The 23,904-nt window shown below is 36.6% G+C and overlaps 3 protein-coding genes and 1 non-coding gene across 4 annotated transcripts; 1 reads left to right on the top strand and 3 right to left on the bottom strand.

Annotated features, from left to right (window-relative positions):
- Positions 1-313: 313 nt before the first annotated feature.
- Positions 314-386, top strand: TRNAI-UAU. Its single transcript has one exon. It is a non-coding gene; the product is annotated as a tRNA-Ile (tRNA).
- A 4,832-nt stretch (positions 387-5,218) lies between these two features.
- On the bottom strand, positions 5,219-8,876 carry LOC100890442 (G-protein coupled receptor GRL101-like). Its single transcript, XM_030995266.1, has 4 exons — positions 7,995-8,876; positions 7,372-7,513; positions 6,635-6,855; positions 5,219-5,378 (listed from the first exon to the last, which is right to left on the bottom strand). The coding sequence occupies exons 1-4, from the start codon at positions 8,799-8,801 to the stop codon at positions 5,220-5,222; spliced, it is 1,329 nt and encodes a 442-aa protein (XP_030851126.1). The 5' UTR covers positions 8,802-8,876; the 3' UTR covers position 5,219.
- Positions 8,877-11,099: 2,223 nt separating this feature from the next.
- LOC105438397 (low-density lipoprotein receptor-related protein 4-like) lies at positions 11,100-21,128 on the bottom strand. The gene is made up of 14 exons (XM_030994334.1): positions 21,038-21,128; positions 20,324-20,496; positions 19,755-19,793; positions 19,128-19,253; positions 18,526-18,633; positions 17,999-18,115; positions 16,967-17,086; positions 16,215-16,367; positions 15,674-15,790; positions 15,086-15,205; positions 14,479-14,575; positions 13,783-13,908; positions 11,919-11,990; positions 11,100-11,235 (listed from the first exon to the last, which is right to left on the bottom strand). The coding sequence occupies exons 1-14, from the start codon at positions 21,067-21,069 to the stop codon at positions 11,100-11,102; spliced, it is 1,536 nt and encodes a 511-aa protein (XP_030850194.1). The 5' UTR covers positions 21,070-21,128.
- Positions 21,129-21,688: 560 nt separating this feature from the next.
- LOC115928320 (bone morphogenetic protein 1-like) lies at positions 21,689-23,612 on the bottom strand. Its single transcript, XM_030995444.1, has 3 exons — positions 23,420-23,612; positions 22,516-22,929; positions 21,689-22,245 (listed from the first exon to the last, which is right to left on the bottom strand). The coding sequence occupies exons 2-3, from the start codon at positions 22,850-22,852 to the stop codon at positions 22,013-22,015; spliced, it is 570 nt and encodes a 189-aa protein (XP_030851304.1). The 5' UTR covers positions 22,853-22,929; positions 23,420-23,612; the 3' UTR covers positions 21,689-22,012.
- Positions 23,613-23,904: the final 292 nt, after the last annotated feature.

Below are 23,904 nucleotides of genomic sequence, written 5' to 3'. Positions count from 1 at the left end.
ACCGAGCAAATTAAACCAATAATTACACATATCTTTCCATGGACCTTTACTGTCATCCAATAAAATCTACCGAGCCATCTTAAACGAAAACTCAGTATCTGTTTCTCAGTATTAACCATACGTAATCCCCCTTGGTTATAATCTTGAGTGAGGATGGTCTTTTTAACCGTATCAGGACAATCACCCCCTGGGCAATCACCCCCGGAAAACTACCCCCGTAGGACGATTACCCCCCGGAGAATTACCCCCCGAGGACAACTACTCCCGAGGACTATTACCCCCCGAGGACAATTAACCCCCATGGACACTACTGGGCATGGTGGCTCAGTGGTTAGGGCGCCCGCCTTATGAACGGAAGGTCGTGGGTTCGAACCCCGGCCGAGTCATACCAAAGACTTATAATAATGGGACCTTCTGTCTTCTAGCTAGGCGCTCAGCATATTAGATTGGAGAAGGGTAGTAATAACATATTATGTTATGCAGGGCCCGCTGGAAGAGCAGTTTGATAACTGAAGTGGCTACCCTGGGTAAATAAAACGTTATTATTATTATTACCCTCGAGGACAACTATCCCCCAGGTAAACTACCCCCGAGGACAACTACCCTCTCCCCCAAGGACAATAACCCCCGGAGGACAACTACCCCCAATGACAATAACCCCCGAGGAATGTATAACACTGTGACGTACTGACGCAAGCTTCTCTCCAAATTGCTATTTACAGAAAATTGCATAAACCTTCATTTTCTTTGATATTCATGAAGTTCATTTCAGTCTTTTTAAATTATTCCATTCGATATAGGGGGGGGGGGGTGGAGGTTGCCGAATTCCCCTGTAGTTTTGCTACCGAGTAAAGAACAGAAATTACATTTCTTAGAAATTGAACAATACATTGCGCGCAGATGAGTACGCGTTACAGCCTCTCTCACCATCAATGGCACAACACAGAAATTAGGATGTAAGACTACCTTTATGCATCCTCTGTAACTTTTTTAATCAGCTGATCGTGTATTTGTCTTTGTATGTATAATGGGTCCTCATCCATGCCATGATCCATAATTAAGGTATGTTAAATTATTTTGAAATATAAATTGCCTTCAGGTTATATGTAACGCCCGGCTGGAATGCTCCCCGGGGAGTGGAGATTGTGCACACAGTGTTTGCGGGCAAGCAATGAATCCAATGACTGGGGTAATAGTATATTTGTAAAGCGCTTAGAGACATTTGTATTAAGCGCTATATAAAAATTAAATATTATTATGTCAAAAGAAAATAAATATCAGCTCTCTGGTAATTCATCTCATTTGATTTTGTAACTCCAGCACAGGGTTTTTCAACCGGGGTGCCGCAAGAGAATGATTTGGAATACGTTTATTTTGTAAAAAAATCAAATACCAGAAACGGTTAAAATATGTAATTACATGAGAAAATAAAATTTTGAAGTGTCTTCCTTCCTCGCTCGCTGAGAATATTTTGACAGCAAGGCAAATAAGGGCAACGCCGGAGGCCCGAATACCCTCATATTCGTGTATCAAGGTCATAACCGAATATATTACTTTTTATTTATGTACATTCGGCGGCAAGGTGCCCGCATACAGTACTTTAAATAGTTTCTAGTGTGTGGATTACAAACTAATTTTTTACCAGTTTGAAAATGTCTTCTCCTTTTTATTCTTAAATGTGCCCATACGTGTGTGCATAGCACTTGACGAGAGCCAGAGTCATGCACAAATTAATAGTCTGTAAAGACTTTGGGATTTGGGAGAAACTTTTCATTTCTTAAGAGGGTACCGTTACTAACAAAAAGTTAAAATAACGCTGCTCCATAGAAATGTATTTCTATGCATTTTGAAAAGCGCTGGACAATTACGTAAAACTTACATCCTTCGTGGAAATTAGCAACCGCACTGGTGTTGCATAAATTGTGATAAAAGGGAAATGTGTATAATAAGGAAGACAACGTGCTATAGTATTTAAAAGAATATGGGTTCATGCAGGGGATCTTATGGGCTCGTAGCTATTTTTCAATATGTCAGATCATCTTTTGCTATTGAATCCTGATTGTCCACGGGGGTAGTTGTCCTCGGGGGGTAATTGTCCTCGGGGGGTAATTCTCCGGGGGGTAATTTTCCGGGGGTAATTGTCCTTGGGGGGTAGTTGTCCTCGGGGGTGATTCTCCGGGGGGTAATATTCCAGGGGGTAATTGTCCTTTGGGGGTAGTTTTCCGGGGAGGGGGGGGGGGGGTAATTTTCCGGGGGGTGATTGCCCAGGGGGTAATTGTCCTAGAACACTTTTTACCTTGTCGGTTTTGGATTTCCAAATGAAATTGAAAACTAATTTATTCAATTTCTGCAGACACATTGGTGGAATCGTGTCTACCATCATGAAATGAACTATTAGACTTAAAGCCAGTGATTTAACAACAGTGATTCCTCCAAATATTGTGAGGTTTCTGCTTCTCCAGTTATCCAGGAGTTTCTGTAGTTTGGTCAATTTATTTTCCCAACTCAATTTTGTAGCATAATTATAAGAAATATCATCAATTCCCACATTTCAGAGGGAGAATGGTTCTTTTCTTGAACCATATTTATAATATTACGCACACTATTAAGATATTTCTCATCACTCAAAATACTGGTGTTCATTTTCCAGTATCCTGGACCAGTCTTATTTTCTTTTATTATAATTCTGAGGGATATTACATTATGGTCGGCACGTATTGCCGGTCTAATATCTGCTTTGATCACTTTAAACTGAACGTTCTTGTTTACAAGCCAATAGTCAAGTCTTGATGCTAATTTTAGAGAAAAATTTCGCCATGTAAATTGTCTACTGAGTGGGTTTGTTCTTCTCCAAATATCACACAGGGAATATCGTTTTGACAATTTACAAAAGTTTCGTGACTTTTTATAAAATTTACTTCTGGTACCTTGAACATCATAATGCACATTTACTACACAGTTCCAATATATTAGATTCGAATCAATTTCTTTTTCATCGCTTGTAATAAGAGTGTGTTGTAAGTTCTTACAAAATCCTTCCCTAAATTTTTTCTGTGTGGGTGCATACACATTGACAAGAGTATAATTCATTGTATCAATATTTACTTTTAGAAGCAACATTCTACCATCATTTTGCTTTACATGAACAGTATCTACATTAAATGTCTGATAAAAAAGGATGGCAACTCCCGATCGTCACTGGGCATGATATTCAATAGAAGTTTACTGAGCCCGTAAACAGTAACAAAGCACAAGCATTCCGGAAAGTTTCTCTTGTTCAAGCACAGAATAGAATATTTTGTATAGTAGCTGCGATATGATTAATAATTTGGGTATGAAATGTTGTTACCATACAACCGGCAATGGATATGAAACGCAGAATGAATGCAACTATAAGATTTCATTCACGATAAGAAAGGTATCAACTGCCAGTCACGTCGTTAGACGATCATAAAAATCAACGAATGTGTTACCCATTCAGTTATTAAAACAAACAGTCATTCATGAGGTCACTTACCCGAACGATAAGTCAAGTACATACATAGATAAAACATCTAATAATTCTATAAATCAATGTAAATCAAGGTCAATGGGTACCTGGCAGGAAGTAATTCGTTGAAATGATAGAGCGCCGTAATGGCAGCCATGCTAAAGCCGGGGTAATACTTTCAAAAGTTCTTTGAAAGCGCATATAGAGACGTTAAATTGTAATATGCGCTATACAAGAACCGAATATTATTATATAATTATTATTATGTAGTAAACGATTAATTGATCCAAGTGGTCATTCATTGCCTATCAGAAACTACTAACCGATTGTGACATCGAATGATACACTATATAATGCAAAAAAAGTAATGACTCTTTGCCAGCATAAATCAAATGTTTGTTTTAGTTTCACAATCAACAACATCATACATACAATAACATTTTACTAAAACACAAGTGCGATGATAGATCAGTGACAATTATATTTACAACTGCTCAAATAAAAAGTCCCTTTATTTTTAAATTTGCTACTACAAAGAAAAGAATGGCAACTATTCTTTGTTCAGCTACGATTCGTTGTTCAAATTTTCTAACAGGATTTAAAAAAAAGGTCAAACAATGTATGAATTATAACTTTGAAGGGAAACAACGATTTTCAATCTTTCAAAGATTGTACCAAACAAATGAAGACTTTGTGACTCTTTCCTCTCCCTGCCTGCTCCTGCACACGGTTTTTTTTACTCTAGTTTTAACTTCATTTTCCATTTCAAGGTAATTTATTTCCGTACTTGTATATATAAATCAAAAGCATGATTAAAAAGAAATATGGCTTACAATCCCGTCATATGTGTTCTTTTCGTTATTCGAATAATTTGCACTTAAAGTGAACCGGTAACATTGTTGAAGGTAGATGGAAATTACTGTGTAATTTGTGTATGATATGTTACTAGTTATATTTCGTCTACCATACCCTCTAACATGCAAAACATCCTGAAAAAAAATTCTCAAACCGCAAAGATATTTATGGTTTTCTTTGAAGGCGTCACTGTGCAACACCCTCTAACAGTAAATTATCCCAACCAATTGTTTAATTTTTCCAACCGTTTTCCATAAAAAAAACAAGACTTTAAAAAGGCTTTTAATATTTTTTCAACACTTAAATGTTTGGAATGGTATATAGAGCCAATTCATTGCTTTGTGACGATTTACATTCGTATAAATTAAATTAAATTATAATAATATAGTTGGGAGAATTTAGGAATCGATCAGATCAGGTTTTTCCAATCGGTTTTCATTATTAATGGTCCGTTTTCACTCAAACTTTCAGATTATTTTTAATTGTACATCTAGCATTGAAGTCACTACCTTGGCACCATTTTCCCCCCTCATCTGATCAATGTAAACAAGTCCCTTTAAAGGGTGCATGACTCAAAGGCATGATACAATGAAAAGAATAGAGGAAACCCTATTAATTAATCATATATATATATATATTTCATTTGTCAGGACAAATCTTTCTCTCCAGAACCTTCAGTAAATAAATTGTTAGAAGGACCTCAAGACTGACGTATTGGTTTCGTGGGCTAGCTGACAGTCTCGATGTGCGCCGGTCTCGTGAACCATCGGATAGTTCTTATATTGCATTCCTGCGAGACGATGTGTTGGTACTTTGGTCTCGAGGACTGTAGCCATGTTCTGGTGTGTGTATATATATATATATATACACACATTTAATACTTCAATTCGTGTATTTCCTGGAGTAACCCCATAACCTTAGAGAGATTGATTTCGGCCTGATTAGGTACATCGTTGCACCGTTCATTCGATTTCAAATCGAACGTTGGAGGATTTAAAATCACAAAGGCCTTCTGGATTCTACTAGCTCCATCCTATGAAATGAAAATCGATTTAAATCTACAGTGACGATGATTAATACAATCATAATTGTTTACAATATCAATAACAAGAAATTGGTAAGTTGTGCTTTGCATAATTATTAAGAGATCTTGTTAGCCTAGTATTCAATTAAATACATGTAAATATCTCAATGTGTGTTATTGATTACATTTTGATTATTTTTGTGTGTTAAAGATAAATTTGAGTTCTGGTCATGCGATTGCATTGTGAAAGAAAAGGTGTGGAATGGATCAGAAAAAGTTGATCATGTAGCATGTAAGTATTGGTGTGTACTGCAAGGTTCTGAGTCATCAACATCATAATAAATTTGGCCCAGTCTTGGTAAAGTAACAAGCACTGTACACAGACAGATGTATATGGGACTACTTACATGGTGTTGGGCCTACCTTGATTTCCTTATCTTTCTATGCTCATTGCTCAGCCAGTATACATTTTCTACCAAAGTTGTTTGGCAAATGACATTTATTTGTAATCTTGAACATTCAGTGTAAGTTTCGTTTGATTCTGTGATAATTTTTTTTAAAACCAGAACTCAAGTTTATCTTTAATGTTGTGTTGGTCTATGTATGTGGGTATACTTTATAATTCATGATATTATAAGACGTGAGGTTCCAGGCTTATATTTGGAGTATTACAATGTGTGATTCATGTAGAAACAAAAATATCGACTGCGTTTGATTGAAATAAAAAAAATATAAAAAAATAAAAATATCACGCACGCAACAATGATAGCACATAGTTTTCTATGGATTTTTGTTTAAATCATCACTTTCTTCTGGTTATTCAAAGTCCAAGTCATTGTGGCTATCTGTTTTACTTTGTAAATATCAAAATCGAAGTTACGATAATCGTATAATTTGGATGTGAAATCAAGAGATCGACGGGGAATTTTATTTATCTCAACTAGCATGGCCAAGAGGATGATGGATTCTGCTGTCAGCACGTTTTCAGAATTCTTTGGTATATCATGTTTTTATGATGGAAAATTGCACTAGATTTTTCTCAGTTTTAATGGAAACAAGATATTTTTCTATTAGTATGTCAAAGCAGGCCTTCGTTAGAGATTGACATTGGTTCTTCAAATACATTTTTGGGAGAATAGCTGTCCAAGTGGCTGGATCAGCACCCGTTAAATAAAGTAGGTGAAACCACACTATTCATTATCAAAATCTAATTAATTGATGATATATCAATAAAAAATTCTAAATATATACTGTACTTTACTCACTATGTGAACGACAATGTTCTTTATACATCCATCCGCGGTTTTGCCAGCCTTTCTCACGAGAGCATGTGATTGGCTAATGTCTCGTCGGATGACCTCAAGCTCTTGTCGGGTCAAGTCACGAGATTCACTTTTCAACCAGTGTTCAAGATGCTGCGCAACCGGGACGGGCCGAATAGCAGCCTTAGCCGTAGAAGAGCCGTCTCCGTCCCAAAAGCTGCTCTCTACATTTTACAAAATGGAGACAACGAGCGTTGAATTTAAAAGAAGTTGCATACATGAAAACACGGTCGTATAGACTTTCAAGAAATCAACTTACGGGCAATTGCAATATACTATTGTACTGTCTATAGAAATCATGTTACGTAATATATCACTGTCATATTCCCACATTGCAACAGGTGATGCACAAGCATATTGATATTGTCTTAGGTTGATGGTGTGAAAGTATTTGCAATCGCGTTTGTGGATGTTTTTAATGTAGACCTATATGGATATTAAATTCAAATATGAAACGCTGGAAAACTCTATGTGAAGTATTGAATGGAAACTATTTGAGAGAGAGCCTCGGAGTAAAGAGAGATAGAGATTCAAAGATCTTAGGATCCGGTGAACATTTACCACAATTCTATCACTGATAGTTCATGCAGAACTTGTATTGTAAAGTTGACCTCCAAAAATGGCTGTCTCCCTAATATTGTTGATTGGCCAAAAAGTTTTAGTAATGCAATATGGCGTACCAATCGTTTTATTTTCTTCTGTAGCTGACTCGGCGGACTTCTTGACCTTCTGTTTCTTCCCATGCAAACTAGAGAGTGTATAGAGGTAAGGATTGAGAGACGAGTTGACAGGGAGGACGAAAACAGCAGTCCAGGCATACACCTATCAAAAGAATAAAAGAGAAGAAGACACTTTCAGCAAATAGGGAGCGATCATCGAACAATCGAATTCAATGGAAATACAAGCTCCAAGACAAGCCGAGAGCAAACAAAGTAATATCAAATTTCAACAATGATCCTATTATGAAAGTAAACAAACAAATTCAAATGCACTCGCTCATCTGCTAATTAATTTAACATTAATATTTTAATCTGTGTTCGATTGTGGTAATGAATGGTGATTATGGAACCAAGGTCAAAGTTTTGGATCATCGTTTTTACGGGAATCAGATATCTCATTGAACGCCTTTCTTATATCTGCTGCCTCGTATTAAGGAAAATCTGTAAGATATGAAAGAAATGCACTCCTTACCGAAAAGGAGATATTTGCATTCCACTCAGCCAGAAAACAGTAACAGTTAGTGTTTATGAATTTGCTTTGTGTATGCAATGTTAGTTACATATAATTTTGTGGGTATATACACCTGAGCCGATATAGTAAGTTTCCCTGCCGCTGCCAAGAGACCCATGACGATGATCGGGAACCAGCAAATTAGATCCGTTCCGACAATCAGTGACATCTTCCATGCCAACTTGATATCTTCAGTCAGTCTTTTGTCATCTCTGGAACCTTTACCTGTCTGAGCAAGCATCTGTTTGGACTGCTGATAGCGGATGTACATGGCCAGGTTACAGAGCAGGGTCACAAGGAAGGCTACAAAATTGGCTCCAATGAACAAGGAGATTGAGTAATGCCATCCTGCAGGACGATCAACCGTCAGAGGCAGGGCCAAACAGACCCCGGACTGTCCGTAGAAGTTACCTTTGTTGTACGCTGGGATTACCACGGGTAGGACGCTAACCAGAGTCCCGATGCACCAGATGATTAGCTGAGAACATCGAGCAGCCGTGGGAGATAGATGGAGTCCTTGTTTGAAGGGGAGAAGGATGTGAATACACCGGTCAACACTGATCATCATGATAAACATGACAGAAGCCTCACTTGATATGACCGAAAGCATCCCCGCCACCTTGCAGAGGGCGCTAGACTGCCATTCATCAGCATGCAAGGCATAGTTTCCTCTGTAGTAGATATCAGCAGATGCAATTGTGATCATGTACAGACCCATCATAAAATCAGACACGGCCAAATTCGTGATGAAACTGGACTGAACAATGGTTTTTCTGTCTTTCTTTTGTTTGAATACCCTGTATGCGAAGACGAACCCGTTTCCGATGAAAGCACTGCCTCCTAGAATCCAGATGAAAATCCGTAGAACCTCACTGGCCATGAGTTCTTCGCATGATGAGAATTGATCACGTGGTGCATTGTATCCCACCGAATCCACCAATCCAGCGAGACAACAAAAGACGTAACGGTCAGCATGTCTTTTGAAAGAAATATGATATATTGGTTACGTTTAGAAGCAATAACATGCTGACTTTAAAGGTATTGCAAGTATTGTATTATTGTATTCGGCACTTTCAAGAAATATAACAATTAAACAATATAATCATGGTAAATACAAAATTAGAATGACAAAAACTGTGCAAATACACATTTTTGTAGCAATATTCTGAGTGCAAAAAATGGCGGCCAGGGAAGAAGAGAGCAAACTTAATTACTGTAACCGTAAAGGTCCTTCCACCCAACCAACTGATGCACTCAGAAGACTTGTAAAAATATAGCATAAGGACAAATAAGAGAGCAACAAATCAAGGATAAACAATAAGAATATAAAGAAAGGCGAGGCACGAGCATTTGTAACGCCAACATAGAATTATGATGTAACTAGCATGTTCAATATTTATACCTGGGTTTTCTTCACCTGATTAAATGCTATCAAAATATTACATGTATTAAATAACTTGAAATAAAATGAAACTATTATCCGGACTTATGTCACATATCTGATTGATCACATATTATATAAATGTAATTGAAATTGAGATTATTAAATTGTAAATTGAGGTCCAACTGAGTGCAGAAGACTGTTAAAAAACAGCATATGGACAAATAAAGAGAGTAACAAATCAAAGAAAAACAATGAAATTAAAAAAGAAATGATAGGAAAGAGCAAATGTAAGCCAATATAAAAATTAAGTACACATTATATATTACATTAGAAGGTCCACAAGTTTAATGAGTATAGTATTAAAGTATGAAATTAAGTATATTAAGTATAGTTAGTATGAAATAAAACTCCGTCAAATTTACTAGGACCCTAGTAGATTGAGACATCTTTAGCAAGTTCATAATCGCATTATTATCCTTGTTTGTACATTTTTATTATGATAATTTTGAAAATTAACTATTAACTACAACTTTCACTTAAGTAAAAACAAAGGATAATGAGGAAAGATGACATTTCTGATGAGTCTTACAACCATTTCCTCAAAAATATTCTGATACGTGACCTTTTCTTGCGTATACAGTTTCCTATAACAATAGTAATTTTAGTTGAATATAGGCTTATTCTCAGTCTAGTGAAGAAGCAGTTAGTTGCATGAAATGATCAAAAGAACTCTGTTTCTGGAAGTTGGAATTTGGAATATGAAAATATAAGTATACAGGGGAAAAGGGACGTTATTATAGTAATCCAAACACGAACTTTTTGCAGGTACATGATTAATTTTTAGCAAATAAGATGTTGATTTCACAGCTCCAATTTTCGACGTTTCCTGACAGTTTCCTCAAGACCAAACTTTTTTTCAAACTGTTATCGAATTGTCAAAAATGTTACATCAAATTATCATTGGCTACAACGCATTACATTCCTTGGTCTTTTCTCATTTCTGTTTCTTTGTGCAATTATTGTACGGTCTATCTAGTTCATTTATATTAGATTTAAAAAACGAACATTTTCTGTAGGTTCCCCAATCCATGAAATATATCACGTCCCGTGTCTGTTGAAACGGTGATGGCAGTCCCACGAAGATCCCTGCAAAGAAATCCGTAAAATCATCATTTTCATTCGTTTAACACGATCGCATACTGAAGACGAAAAATCGACCTCAGGCGATAGCAATATATCCTAGGTCATCGCTTATGGAATCGTATAGGAACACGATTATAGGAACTTTTAGATTTGCACATCGACAAAGTGGACTGCTACGTGTGACGTCCTTTTAAGGCACTGGCAGTGCCTTAAAAGGGCAGTGCCTTAAAAGGATGTCACACGTAGCAGTCCGCTATGTCAATGTGCAAATCTAAAAGTCCCTAATCACGCCGTACCATGTATTACATGTAATAAGAGCATGATTTCTATCGAGTACACAATAGGGTATTGAAATTGCCTTGGAATTGATTTCTGGAAAGTTACACAGGTTTTAAGTGTACAAGTAGTAAGCGTTTGTAATTATTATGGCAATATTCTATCTTGGAAATATAAACGCGGTCAACCAAGTTATAATTTGCGATTTATATGCCGTGGTATACACCGATTCGGGCGACTTCTGGTGGAAGTGCGCCCTCATAAGGTGACGCCATAACTGGGGGGCGTCTGACTGCAGCTAATAGAATCGATCGCTCAACGGGTATGCTATACCTATACCGAACCTCGCCCAGGCCGGCCAGGGTCGCTGCTCCGCTAGCTAGTAACCGCTCTCGAGCTCTCTGTACTGTTAGCTGGATCGGAGAAGCCCCCAGTTATAGCGCCGCCACCGGCGGACAGGTACATAAAACCCCCAAACCGAATCGGTGTATAGTGGTTGATTCTCTTGGCTCTAAATCCATGGGTAGAAGAATCGAATACCAGCCCGAATCTAACGTCCTTTAGCAAGCCTGACATTAATCCACATTTGCCACTATCCATCCAGGTGTTAATGGGTACTTGGCAATAACTGGGGTATTGAAAGTTGCACAGGAAGAGCAGTATTAATAATGATTTAGCTACCCTGGGCAAATGAGACCCAATTATTCATGCTAATTGTTATATTATTTTAATACTATATCGATACAAAATAGGTTACAGTGTTCCCTAGGATAAATTTACGGTAAGTACTATTTAATCAAATTACGGTCCTTACAATTCTTGAAGAAGGGTAAGATTCCCGAATGCTCCCGCCTTGACAACCGTGAGTGGATTTCCTGAAAGGTTTCTAAAAGAGATTAATACAAATAGAGTGCAGTCTATTTATTATAAGTCTCTTCTACTGAGAATCAAATTACAAAGCACAGACAATAATTTTACTGTATGAAATCAAATCAGATGTAGAAGCGATGTTTCCTGCTATCAATAAAGCTTTATCGGAGTCTTGTGTAGCTGGACTTCACTGAGATCAACGGAGAAAATCCATCCAAGTCAAAACGTGGGAGTGAGAGCTTTGAAGCTATATTGTTAATAATAAAATAATATCCTATGGACTTGCACCTCGCTTAACATTTGAGTTTAAAGGCAGATACTTACAGCGTTTTCATACGATGGAGACCATCAAAAGTACCTCGAAAAAGACTGCGAATACGGTTCCTCGCCAGATTCCTGTAATGAAATTAAATATTAAAACACAATGGTATATACATTGATAAATAGATCTCAGCATAACGGTTGATAAACTTTACCTAATGTTTCCGAGATGATTTTGCCACTTTGGATGTGTTCCGAATCAACTCTGGTCGTACTTCAAACAACGTGCCCGTGCCCCTTCTGATTCCCACGTGGTAACATTCTTACTTTGGCCGCAGTATGATTACATTCCATAGGATCCTGGAGTGGAACCCATATTCAACAATTATTATTCTGCCCTCCTGGTGGACACAGCGTGATTACAATCACCCCGTGGTACCTATATCCATGGATCTACTACTATATCCCACAATTCTACTGACCAGAGTGTTTATATCCAATCTCGTCACGCTTCCGTACCAATATTCAACCATTATCTTAGTGGCCACATTGGTTACATTCATTCTCATCACACTGTGGTATCTACATTACAGTTTTCCAATGGCCACAGTGGTCCCATTCAGTTTTACCGCACTGTGGTATCTATATTCCACAGTTTTGTTTTCGGTAGCCAAAGTGTGATAAATTTTACTGTGCGGGTATCAATATTCGTTAGCTATTAATATTAGCTTCTCCTAGTTTCCACAGTGTGACCAAAATAAGCACAGTGGTCGTGCTGTATTTAGATATTTGGAGAACCGTCCGTGTAGCCATACACACTGACTTACAACCAAACTTTGCGGCTGTATGTTAACAAGGATTGCAGGTTCGGTAGATTTATCGATCATCACCCGCATGTTCATTTGGAGCACTGTGGCTCTAAATCGACGTTCTCAGTGAAATGCCAGTAAATTACCAAAACAAATGATCGAATGCCTGTTTTATTATTTGTGGCTTCTGTAATGCATTAACAATTCATGTGTAATTTATTAATTGATGATTTTACAATTCATGAACTTATTTAAGATTAAGCAGAACCATCACTAAAAGGGTAACAATAAATTAACTCTGGCTACTGGTATCTTTCACATAGCCTTGAAGAAAAGTAAAAGAGAAACCCAGAACCTGAAAATTAAACAATTTTGGTGTAAATCTGGATTTCTGTTGTCCAGATTGAAATAATTTGTTTTTATAAATAAAACCTCTAGTACACAATACACAGGATTGAAAAGGTAGGCATCATACTTACAAATTCAAAAGATTTTTGTTTCCCAGAAATGAACCTTGTTGAATTTCTTCCAGAAATGACGCTTCCAAGTACCTGTAATTGATTCAAAAATTAAAACCGGTAGTCCTATTCTCTGTATCGGGCTGATAAATCAAACCATTAACGAAAGTCGTTATGCTCTTTTTATATCGTCATTAAGTCTTTAAAAAAAAAGGAAATGACATATCACACATTGCTTTCCAATGCATTTTCGTTGTGATACTGGTTTACGCCAATACAAGTCCTTCTAATTATAATAATAATACTAGCAGCAACAATTATAATATTAATAATAATAATATTAATAATTTGGTATCGTTATAGCAATAGTAACAATTATGATTTAAAAAGAAAATATTACAAAATATTAATATAAGCCGAAATATAAGATACCTCGATCACACCAACAAGACCGCCCACAGACCGAACAAAAAGGGTTATTACCAGCAGTGGCCAAGAATCTTTCGTATCGGAATCGAAGTGGAGTTGGTTTGGCTGTGTGACTAAGGTATAAGGCCCAGACCCACTCGAAATCATTTGCTTAAGTTTAAGAAAACAATCACCTAAAATACTTATACCCAAAATAAAATGAATTATAAACAAAATTAAACAGATACTTACAAAGAAATCAAATATGGCATCAACAGGGGCATGAGTTGATAACTAGTCCCTTCTGTGACGTCATCATTCGTCACAATACTTAAGGATGAATCGCACGGGCCATCTAGCTCGTCACAGATTACAGATCTAAAGAAGATGATGGGTGTAATATGGATGAGTCTACACTGCATAATCAAGGAGAGTTTAGGGACTAAACGTATTTTGTTCCAATGCCTGAGTACACCCGCACTTTCAAAAATGGACACTAACATGGAATGAAATATATTAAAAAATATGTTTCATCAGATTTGTCTTCATGCTTAACATAAAAGCAATAACCTTCGAGTCAAATCAAATCAGTTCATTTCTGTGAAAGAGTTGTTTAAGCATTTATTTGATATGTTGACGTCATAACTGCTCCGAAACCATACATTTTCATATTTCATCTTTTCAGAAAAATAAATCAGTTCAAATATTACCTATACCACAATTGCGTGTACTTAAGTGCATAACCTTGTAAATAAATTCTTGTGAAATACAGTCAAACCTGCTTAATTGACCACCTGGCAACAAAGATCACGTTTTTTTGTTTCCCTTCGAAATGGTTTCTCGTTGAAACATGTACTAGGAACCTGTCTACAAATACCATTTTTGTGTTTCCTTTGGGTGGCCGCTATAGACAGGTTTGACTATATATATATATTATATATTATTTACAATTTTCTGAGCTGGCGGGGAAGGAGCCTAAAATCGATCTGGTCCGGATGGCAGGAGTAGGATAGTGCATCACACTCACAGCCTTGGGGGCATTGATCTTTTGTAAAAACAAAATCCAATTCATTAACATGTTAATTCAAAATAGAAACATTTGAAATTAATTTACTATTACGTGAAAATGTAGATTAATATTGTCATTCTATTGTTAAAAGTATTATGTAATACCAGTATCCTACTGGTGTCAAGGTATTTTTTACACATTAAACGACTCGTGTATACTACCATTCTTCTTCTTTATACCAATCATGCCAATATTAACAAATTGTCATTTTTTTAAAACAGTTTTTTGTGTAGTAATGTAAGTTTTTAATGTACTGTAACGAATCTATACTACTTGATCAATATTCACTGATTTATTTATTTATTCTGTCGTTGATGCTGTTGTTGTTTCGTTGTTGAAAGATCAAGTGGCTTGAATTTGTAACTACAATGTACACAAGCCTAAATGTAATGACATACAATTTACAAGTAATTTGTTGTACAGAAGTATAGATGATACCATATGTTCATTTGTGTAATTACCACCAAAATAGTGAATATCACATACCACAGAATTCCTCATCGTCCTGTTCAGTACAGTGTATGATGTCATCGCACACGTGATCAAGACTGATACAATAGTGTTGCCTATGACATCGGTATGATCCATCCGGGCATTCATACTCATCTACGTTCGATGTTTCCAGGGATGGAGGTTCAGAGATATGACACAGAAAAATACATTAACTCTTTAAATACCACATAATTAATCTCCATGTGCCAGCTTGCATTTATCATGGGATAGATATACCAACGGCTTCAAGATTCTTTTCGTTTTCTTTTAAGGACCTAAGAAACTGCTAAATGAATTTGAAAATATGGCAAAGAATAGTTCTAAAAACCCAGTTTCACAACATAGCTCGGGCTATACAACTACGACGTAAGTAAAGGTTAAAAGAAAACTTTAAATTCTCGACTTCGAACCCCCAAATCAATGCTATCATTCAACCTAACATGTCAATATGTTTCTGCAATCCTTAACAGTGGCTCTGTTACTGCAAATTTCTTTCAAATTCCAAATCGACTAGTGTATACACATCTTATTATACATTGGATCTATCTATCTGATCTAATGAAAATCGTAAACCAAAGTCACCGCAAAAGGCTTCATCTTCTCCGGAGGGGCAGTCCATTTTCCCGTCGCATCGATATCGGAGGGGGATGCAGTAAGAAGAGGGGCACTTCAGATATGTCTCTGGACACTCAAAATTACCTGTACAAAATGAATATTAATTTTTAAAGAATATTTATTGAGAACAAAGTGTGAGATACTCGGTTGCTTAATATGTGTGAAAAAAATAGCAATGAAAATGTGTAAAATGACCTGCGAATTCCTATAAGAAGAAAAAAACATAAAGCCCTTCTTTTACTTAATCAGTCTTGTACTCATCATAACTGAATTTAAATTCTCGCTACAGCTGTACATGAACTCTTGAAAACCACGACTCTTATAACTGATAATTTTTAGGCAACATTCGCAACGGCAAAAAATGCCCTACACTTCAAAGTCGTCTTTAAACTCGAATACAAAATTATCATGATGCCAAAAACGAAGGAAAATCAATAATAAAGCGTTTGGATTGAGCATTTTAACACTCGTAAATATTGAAAGTCATTGAAATTAAAATGGCGCCTACCACAGGCTCGTAAATGTGTGACGTCACGACATCCGGTGAAGAAGCCATATTCATCTAGTTCATGAAGACACCGTGTTGTGTGTGACGCGCATGCTCCGTTATTGCAGGTGATATATGTAGCCGAATCGCAGGCATCACCCAGAGTGCTATAAGCTGTGCAAAAGAAGTGGATAATCGAAACATTTAGTTTGGCCAATAAATCGATTTACTAACATTTTCAAAAGTGTTCATACTTTTAAAGAAAGGGTGTTCTTGACAAATTGAAAGCTTGCCCGGGCTCGCCCGACATAGCAACAAGTAATGTATGCAGACTGGATTCAAAGTATTGCAATTCATTCATTAATAACATGTTAATGGAATCACTCGTCACACGGTCCCCAAGAAAGAAACATACATAAATATTAATATGTTAGTAAACCGGTATAGGGTATTAGTCTAATGATGCATAATGTAGGCTATCATTTTTATAATAAGGTAACACTTTGGGAAAGATCGACAATACGGTGAAAAGTATGCTTTGTCTAAAGACCATCTCGCCTTTCCTATAATATACGTTCAGGTAGGATCAATATATTTGTAACATTGATCAGTAATGCAGACAATTAATCACGTTACAACTAGAAGCTGGATGATTTTTTTGTATCTAAGATAAAAAAAAAATTCTTTGACCGGGTTTAATACTCAGTAGTTGTCCGGGTAGTAGTAATTCGGATTGGATTTGGTGATGCATGAGATCACAGAGTGATACTCACCACACTCAGATTCGTCCTCGTTTGTATTTCCTATGCAGTCGATCACACCATCACAATGAACCTGCCTTGGAAAAAGCGAACCGTCGTAGCACTGGAAGGCAGAAGGAGAAAGCTCCAACACTGTGTCGGGGGAAAAGGGGATAGAATAGCATAAACTTGTGCTTGGGCTTCTATTATGATAGTGTTGTTGTTGTTTGATGTTGTTTTTATTTCCGTATAATACAATCAGATAAAATACATACAAAGTAATCATACAGAGGAAAAGGACAAAATACGGCAGGTAGCCCATTTTCAGCGGCAACTGTATTGTTGCTGCTGGTCTTCCACGGGGTCACAAAAGTGTGGAGGGTAGAATTTGAATTCATCTCCTTATAAAATAGAATATTTTGAAGTTGACAAAAAAATTGCCCCAAATCTCTAGAATAGAATAGTTTTACAGTTTTACAATAGTTTTGCCTTACGTCGTTAGAATAGTTTAAAGTTGACAAGATCTGCCGAAAATCTCCAGGACATATTCTGACAGAGAACCACGAATTCAAAATGCAATCAGATTTAACCTGATCAGAAAGAGGTATTTATGTTTAAATTGTATTCCTATTTGAACTTTTGTTTTATACTAAGTCACGATGCCTTGTCTGCATTTTCTAATAAATTATTTCACGGCAAGATATTGAGATTGAACAACTTTTGTTAATGTCGAATGTCATAATAATTTAATGACCGAACATAGAAAATACGGCGATTTCCTCTTTTACCATAAAACTCTCTTTTTATTGTTAGATCTACATCGTCCGCTATAGTTCAGTAATATAATTGGTCTGGAATACATAAGTGCCCCTTATCCTATTACCATCAAAGGGAGCTTCGGACAAATAAGATCAAACACTAAAAACTTAAAATTATCGTATCTATACCTAGAACCAATTAACACCAGATTGACATAAATATGATAAAATAGGGCCTGCATGGCTACAGAGAGTCACCAAACAATTTAACATTCTAAATTACTAGTACTTGAAATATAATTATTACCACAGCCATCTTCATCTGATGAATCGTGACAATGGCGGATGAAATCACATCTTTTACTGGCTGGGATGCACTGACCATTGTTACATGCAAACTCATCTTCAGTACAAGGCGGTAAGGCTGAAAGAAAAACAAAATTAAATTCGATCTAAATTACACCTGTAGTTGCTGTATTTTTATAAGAAAATATAGTCGTTACCGCCCCCGTTCTTTGATTGATAGCAATTGGGTGATTTTGTTTTTCTTAAGCCATCAACCCTGGGTATACCGGATAGGTATTGCTTGCATTCTTGTATACCTCTGATAGTCCTATGTTCTAACATGACTTTGTTGGGACGGGAACTTGACCTAATATCTTTGGAATCGACAGAAGGCCTTCTGGTTGCTTACCCACAAGCATGTGTGCTTTCTTAGCAGTCAGGTAAAATAACCACCACCACCACATAATTAATAATAATAATAATAAAAACAGTAATCGGGGTGTTGGAACATTAATTTGGCTTAAAAGAAAAACAATTTTTCTCACTTACCACATTCAATTTCATCAGAGTTATCCTGGCAATGCGGGATGGAATCGCAATAGAAGGATATTGATATGCATGACCCGTCACTGCATCGAAACTGATCAGAATTACAAACTGAATCAGAAAAGAAAAAGTTCAATATTATCATTCAGTCAATTACTTTTTCCCATAAATCGAGTCATCATTCTTATTCACTTTTGATAATTCTTTGCCTACGTTGTTCCTCAATTATTAATCAATTTCTTTCAATGCTAAATTTTAATATGAATGCGAAAGAAAAAGTGTCAATGTTGCGACACTCTTGCATTTAGGAGTTTAGGCTCTAGGGATAGTTTTTAGATATCCTTATCCGAAGTTGTCCCCGGGCTTCTTCCTTTATTACTGTTCTTGATGATTTTTTAGTATTTTGTTTATTTCTATCATTGTTTGTTTATTTTCGTTTATTAATTTTGGCCCTTTTGGCCGCCCATAACAATGAAATTATGTGCACACCGCAACGTAACACAGAGGAGTATTATGGACAGCAATTATATAATTTTAAATGTATGGAGTCATGACAATTTGAGATTGTAGATTTCATAAGTGAATTGATTTGATTTGATCTATACCTTCTTGACAACTATCTTCATCGCTCCCGTATAAACAGTCCGTTACTCCATCGCAAACAACGGCCTTACTGATGCATTCACCCGCAGAACATCGGAAAAGTCCAGTCCCGCAGTTGCTGACAGAGTCTATATGAATTGATAGAATGACAAGTTTTTTCTACTTCACTTTATCGGGCAATTGAACTGGAGATACGTAATAACAAGGGAGTCTTAATTTCATGTAATTATGACAAACATACAAGCTTCTGTTAAAATATTGTAGTAAAGATGTGACATGCGTATTAATGCAGTGTAAACAACTTAATTGGACGGATCTACTACGAAAGCAAGGTGTCTATGTCTGGTGAATAGGAAAAGGGTGTATAGGTAACATTAATATGTTGCATATATATATATATATATATTTGCACATTATAAGTAGTACAAATTAAACAAAACATATTATAAATATGAGTATACGTACTGTTCTTACTATAGCACTTCTAATTGTTATTTTACACATAAAGAACAGATTCCACTCGAAGACTTTCAATTGAAAGTGCGAAATTATTGATCAGAAATGAAATTTAAATATATATGACTATTTCGTGCTATCTAAAAACAAAAAAGCATAGAGAAGTATCTTACCTCCTGACGGTAAGGTTATTAGTAATTCCCCTGATAGATCTGTGAAAATCATGATAGTAAACAAAGTAAAACTAATTGCTATAACATTCGGATTATGTATTTCAAAGTATAACAGCAATATCAATTCGAAGAGAGAAATGTTAAACTAAAGTATGTAACGTATGTAGAATGTAGCATGGAAACGATACGTAGGCTTTTTGCAAATAAGAGTCAAGTCTTGTTCATACATAAATGTGCTTGGGTGGGTGTGGGTGTGTCAGTGTATCTTTTATTCATAAGCATACTCATACCCTTTTCAAACCATGAAACTTTTCTTTTTAATTTTAACTTCACCATCTTTGATTTTGTATGCACATTCCAAAACTTGGAACTAATTAGCACCGCAATTAATTGATAATTGATTTATTGTTTTCTATCTCATCTTCAAAACATACATATTTATGTGCATCAATGTAATATTTTACATTGGATACATTTTTCGATACAGTACATTACAATACTGAGCTGAGTGTGGGTGTGTGTAGGTGTGTGAGGGTGCATATGTGTGTGACTAGATTTAATTACTGTACCAAGTGCTCCGGATGCTGCTGTTTCACATATGAACTGCTTTGTTTCAGGAGATGCACACGCTACGTCATGCCACAGATTGGTCGACCGATCTGTCGAAGTGGCTGAATCGAAGACTAGCATTGTGCATGCTTCAAGTGAACCTCCATTAGGCTGCCTGTCACCTTCCGTTCCTCTGCAAATTAAAACAAAAATACACTGTTTTAGGCGTTTAAAGAAATGCAGTCAAAGATAAAATTCCGTTATTTTAGCGGTCAGCTAATTTTAGAATGCAACTTTTAATACGAAAATAGTTTTTAAAATCTTCCTCTTATCAAAGCATGCACGTGCCAAAAAACACATTTCTATGGGATTCTACGAAAAATACATTATGTAAGGAGCAATATGAGAAGGTTATCGTTCCAAATAATGTGTTCATGGGATGCTTTGGTACACCTGCACCTCGTGGTTCGTTATGCGCCTTCGACTTTATTTCGCTGACTAAACAAGAAAATTGTTCATTCTTTTTCGTACAAAGAATACTGAGCTGAATTACAGAAATGATTCTGAAAAATGAATAAAATTTAGGGAAATAAATAGTACTATTTACTTTGTGATGATAATAATAAGTACTACATTTCCTAAGGGTTAGCTGTTAAACAAGATACAAGAAACATAAGGTTTAACATATCACAAATTAATTTTAAAAAAAAATCACTTTCCATCACGTGACTTACTGTAGAGGATTGTACCAATCTGTGTAAGACATAGGGGTGCCGTCATTCCAATAGAAAACTCCACGTTCATCTCTTCTGCCGAGACCTACGATCAAAATGTGCAAACAGTTCAGTCGTCAAATATTTCCAAAAGTTTATAGATTTTTCCTCCTAAAATATCAAAATGCTTTGCTAATCTATAATAAATAAAGACATTTACATCATCTGAACAGCAGAGAAGCAATACGATTGGTCCATTTGGGACTCTTCTTGCAAGGACTGCAAGGACTGCTTGCACGACCATGCTTCAACAATCTTGACAATTATTTTTTAATACCTGAAGAGCTCGCAATTGCACAATGCACGAAGAGTCAAGAGGGGTCAATTGAACAGTCAGAGAGACGGTCGTTATTGGAGGACAATGTAAACCCTCCGTTTACGAGAAAGTTTCGCAATCAGTAAACACCGTGATCAGAGCCAAGCTGCCCAATACGACCCTGCGTAAAGCCGTAAATGTATGACAGTGGCTGTTCCGATTTTTAATGCAAATGATATCAATTGTGTCCAAGCGACGTGAATTCTTATTTTTATTCAAAAAAATCAAGTGTCTGTACAAATATAACAGATCACGAGTACAAATTTTCATACTATCAACATACTTTGGGGATTCTATATAAATGATTTTCTTATTTAATTCAGTTCTGTCATGTTTCTTCATAGTGATGCGTGCAGCGGTTGAGTGAGTAGCATGGCTAAAAAGTAAGACGTCTTCATCACTGCGGAACTGTCTTGCTAAATGAAGGACATCCCTTTTCCTCAAAACACGTCCGTCTCTCTGACTGTTCAAGATCGTCATGAAGCACAAACAGTGGCGTTGATCAAGATGTTAAACAGAGACCAAATAGTACCAGGTCTCGAGACATAGTTCATGCTAGTATTTAGGGTATAATGTGTGTTATGTGTTAAAGTGCCACATGCAAACTGGAAACAATACTTTTAGGTACACCAATACTTTCCTATATACGTCTCGGTCTCTGTCACTTCCCATTGGGAAGAGATCATATAATGTAGAAAGACCATCTCGTCTTGATCCCGAATGCTGACTAGATGACCCTTAGGGTTTTCCTGGCATACCAGTTCTGCCTCGTTCCATGTACTTGCTTCTGAGTTGATAAAGAGTCGGTAACATGAGCCATGGAAAACATCCCATCCATCAGAACATGTGTGATCTATGATTTGAATTTTTTAAAAGATATAAAGTTATAAAACAAACGGTTAAAACACATAAGCCCTGGCTGAAATTGGTCAAAATGGCAATGGTTGATCCGGTGACAATTGCTCCGCGGTCATCATCCTACACAAAACGCTTTTCCTGTGTCATGTTACCAATACCATTTGTACCATTTTTGTTAAAGATCGAGGTATTATATATAAGAAACTCCTTTTGTTGTTGTTGATCGTACAGAAAATCTGCCAAATAAAAAATCCGAAAAACTTACTGCTTGTACTGTTGATCATATCAGGAATAAGAATATATGACGAGTATTCAGCTAAGAAACCGTCACCACTTCTGATGCTGTCGGAATGGAACCTGATCTCCATTCGGTTCAATGACGACACAACTAATCCAGAGGGTTTCTTCTGATCGCAGAATCGCCCAAGTGAACGTTGAGATGACATATCCATGATGATCACGTAGTCCTCATTGCATCCTTCTTCCAAGGACTTGACATCGAGTTCGACGAAGTGCAGACTGATCTGAGTCCATGGTTTGGTGGCGATGTCCCAGGAGAGGTCCAGATTGGAAGGATATGAATCGAAGTAGCCCGGAGACATCAGAAACCCGGAGCTTTGCTTGCAGGAGAAATAATCCTCAGATGTACCTTCAGTTCTTTCGCTACACCTGGGTTTATCTTTAATAAAATTCAAGTCATTACATACAATCACTACAAGAATATAATTTGTATATACCTGAAAAGGTAAATTACAAAAATGTTCACAATAGAACGTAATTTTATGTCAATATATTTTTCGGGGGAATCAAGCCGCTAGTAAGATTTATTCAGAAATTTCTCACTGTGTATAGGATTTTAACAAAACGAACCTTACAGCTCCTTAATTAATCCCCCCCTCTCTCCATAGGATCTGTGTCATAAAACCTAAATATTTCCGCGATATTAGCTCTCAATCTTAATCTTAACTTTGCGTTTTTCCCAAAAATGAAGATTCGGACGGTAGGTGCAGTATTTTAAACCAGCAAAAGGTTATGCGATTAACATGCCTAATTTGATCATTTCATATTTTTGCTTTTGATGTTCATAATCAAATCTCTTGGTTCTCCAAAATGAGAAGGCCCAGTATATAATTAAAAGGCTTAGGAAACATCCGACGGTGCCAACATACCTACAGAACCATAGACAACTATGGCGCTTGAGATCCCGGTGAGCAATCCTGACAATAAGGTCACTGATGGATTTGAAGATGATGAGACAAAGACAGATGGGACGTGACTGAGGTCAAAGGACACGTCCGTCTCACCGACCGAGTCACTGATCGAGAGAATACCATCCGACTTCCCGCTCCTGTCAACCTCAGACTTGAAGGGAGAAAATAACATGTTTCGTCGCAATTTTCTGCAATTTTAAGTACTTTATTGCATTTTAGAACTTTTGAGAAGGGAAAATCCAAAGAGTTATGGTATTTAGGCATGTTCAATTTCAAGTAACCAAGTACGTTTGAGTCATGACACTATGATATATTCTTGATAGATAAAGTTTTATTGTTCTCTGAGCTCAATTGATCAATCTGAAGATTCATAGACATTCATCTCTAAAGTTCTGATAAGATATGAAGCGTGTCTATCAAAAATAAAGCATATTGTCACAGCC

The sequence above is a fragment of the Strongylocentrotus purpuratus genome, unplaced genomic scaffold (genome assembly GCF_000002235.5).
Source record: "Strongylocentrotus purpuratus isolate Spur 01 unplaced genomic scaffold, Spur_5.0 spur5_scaffold_21, whole genome shotgun sequence".
In the NCBI taxonomy this organism is placed as follows: domain Eukaryota; kingdom Metazoa; phylum Echinodermata; class Echinoidea; order Camarodonta; family Strongylocentrotidae; genus Strongylocentrotus; species Strongylocentrotus purpuratus.
The sequence above is the reverse complement of the archived record's forward strand: the minus strand, read 5'-3'. Positions and strand labels throughout refer to the sequence as shown.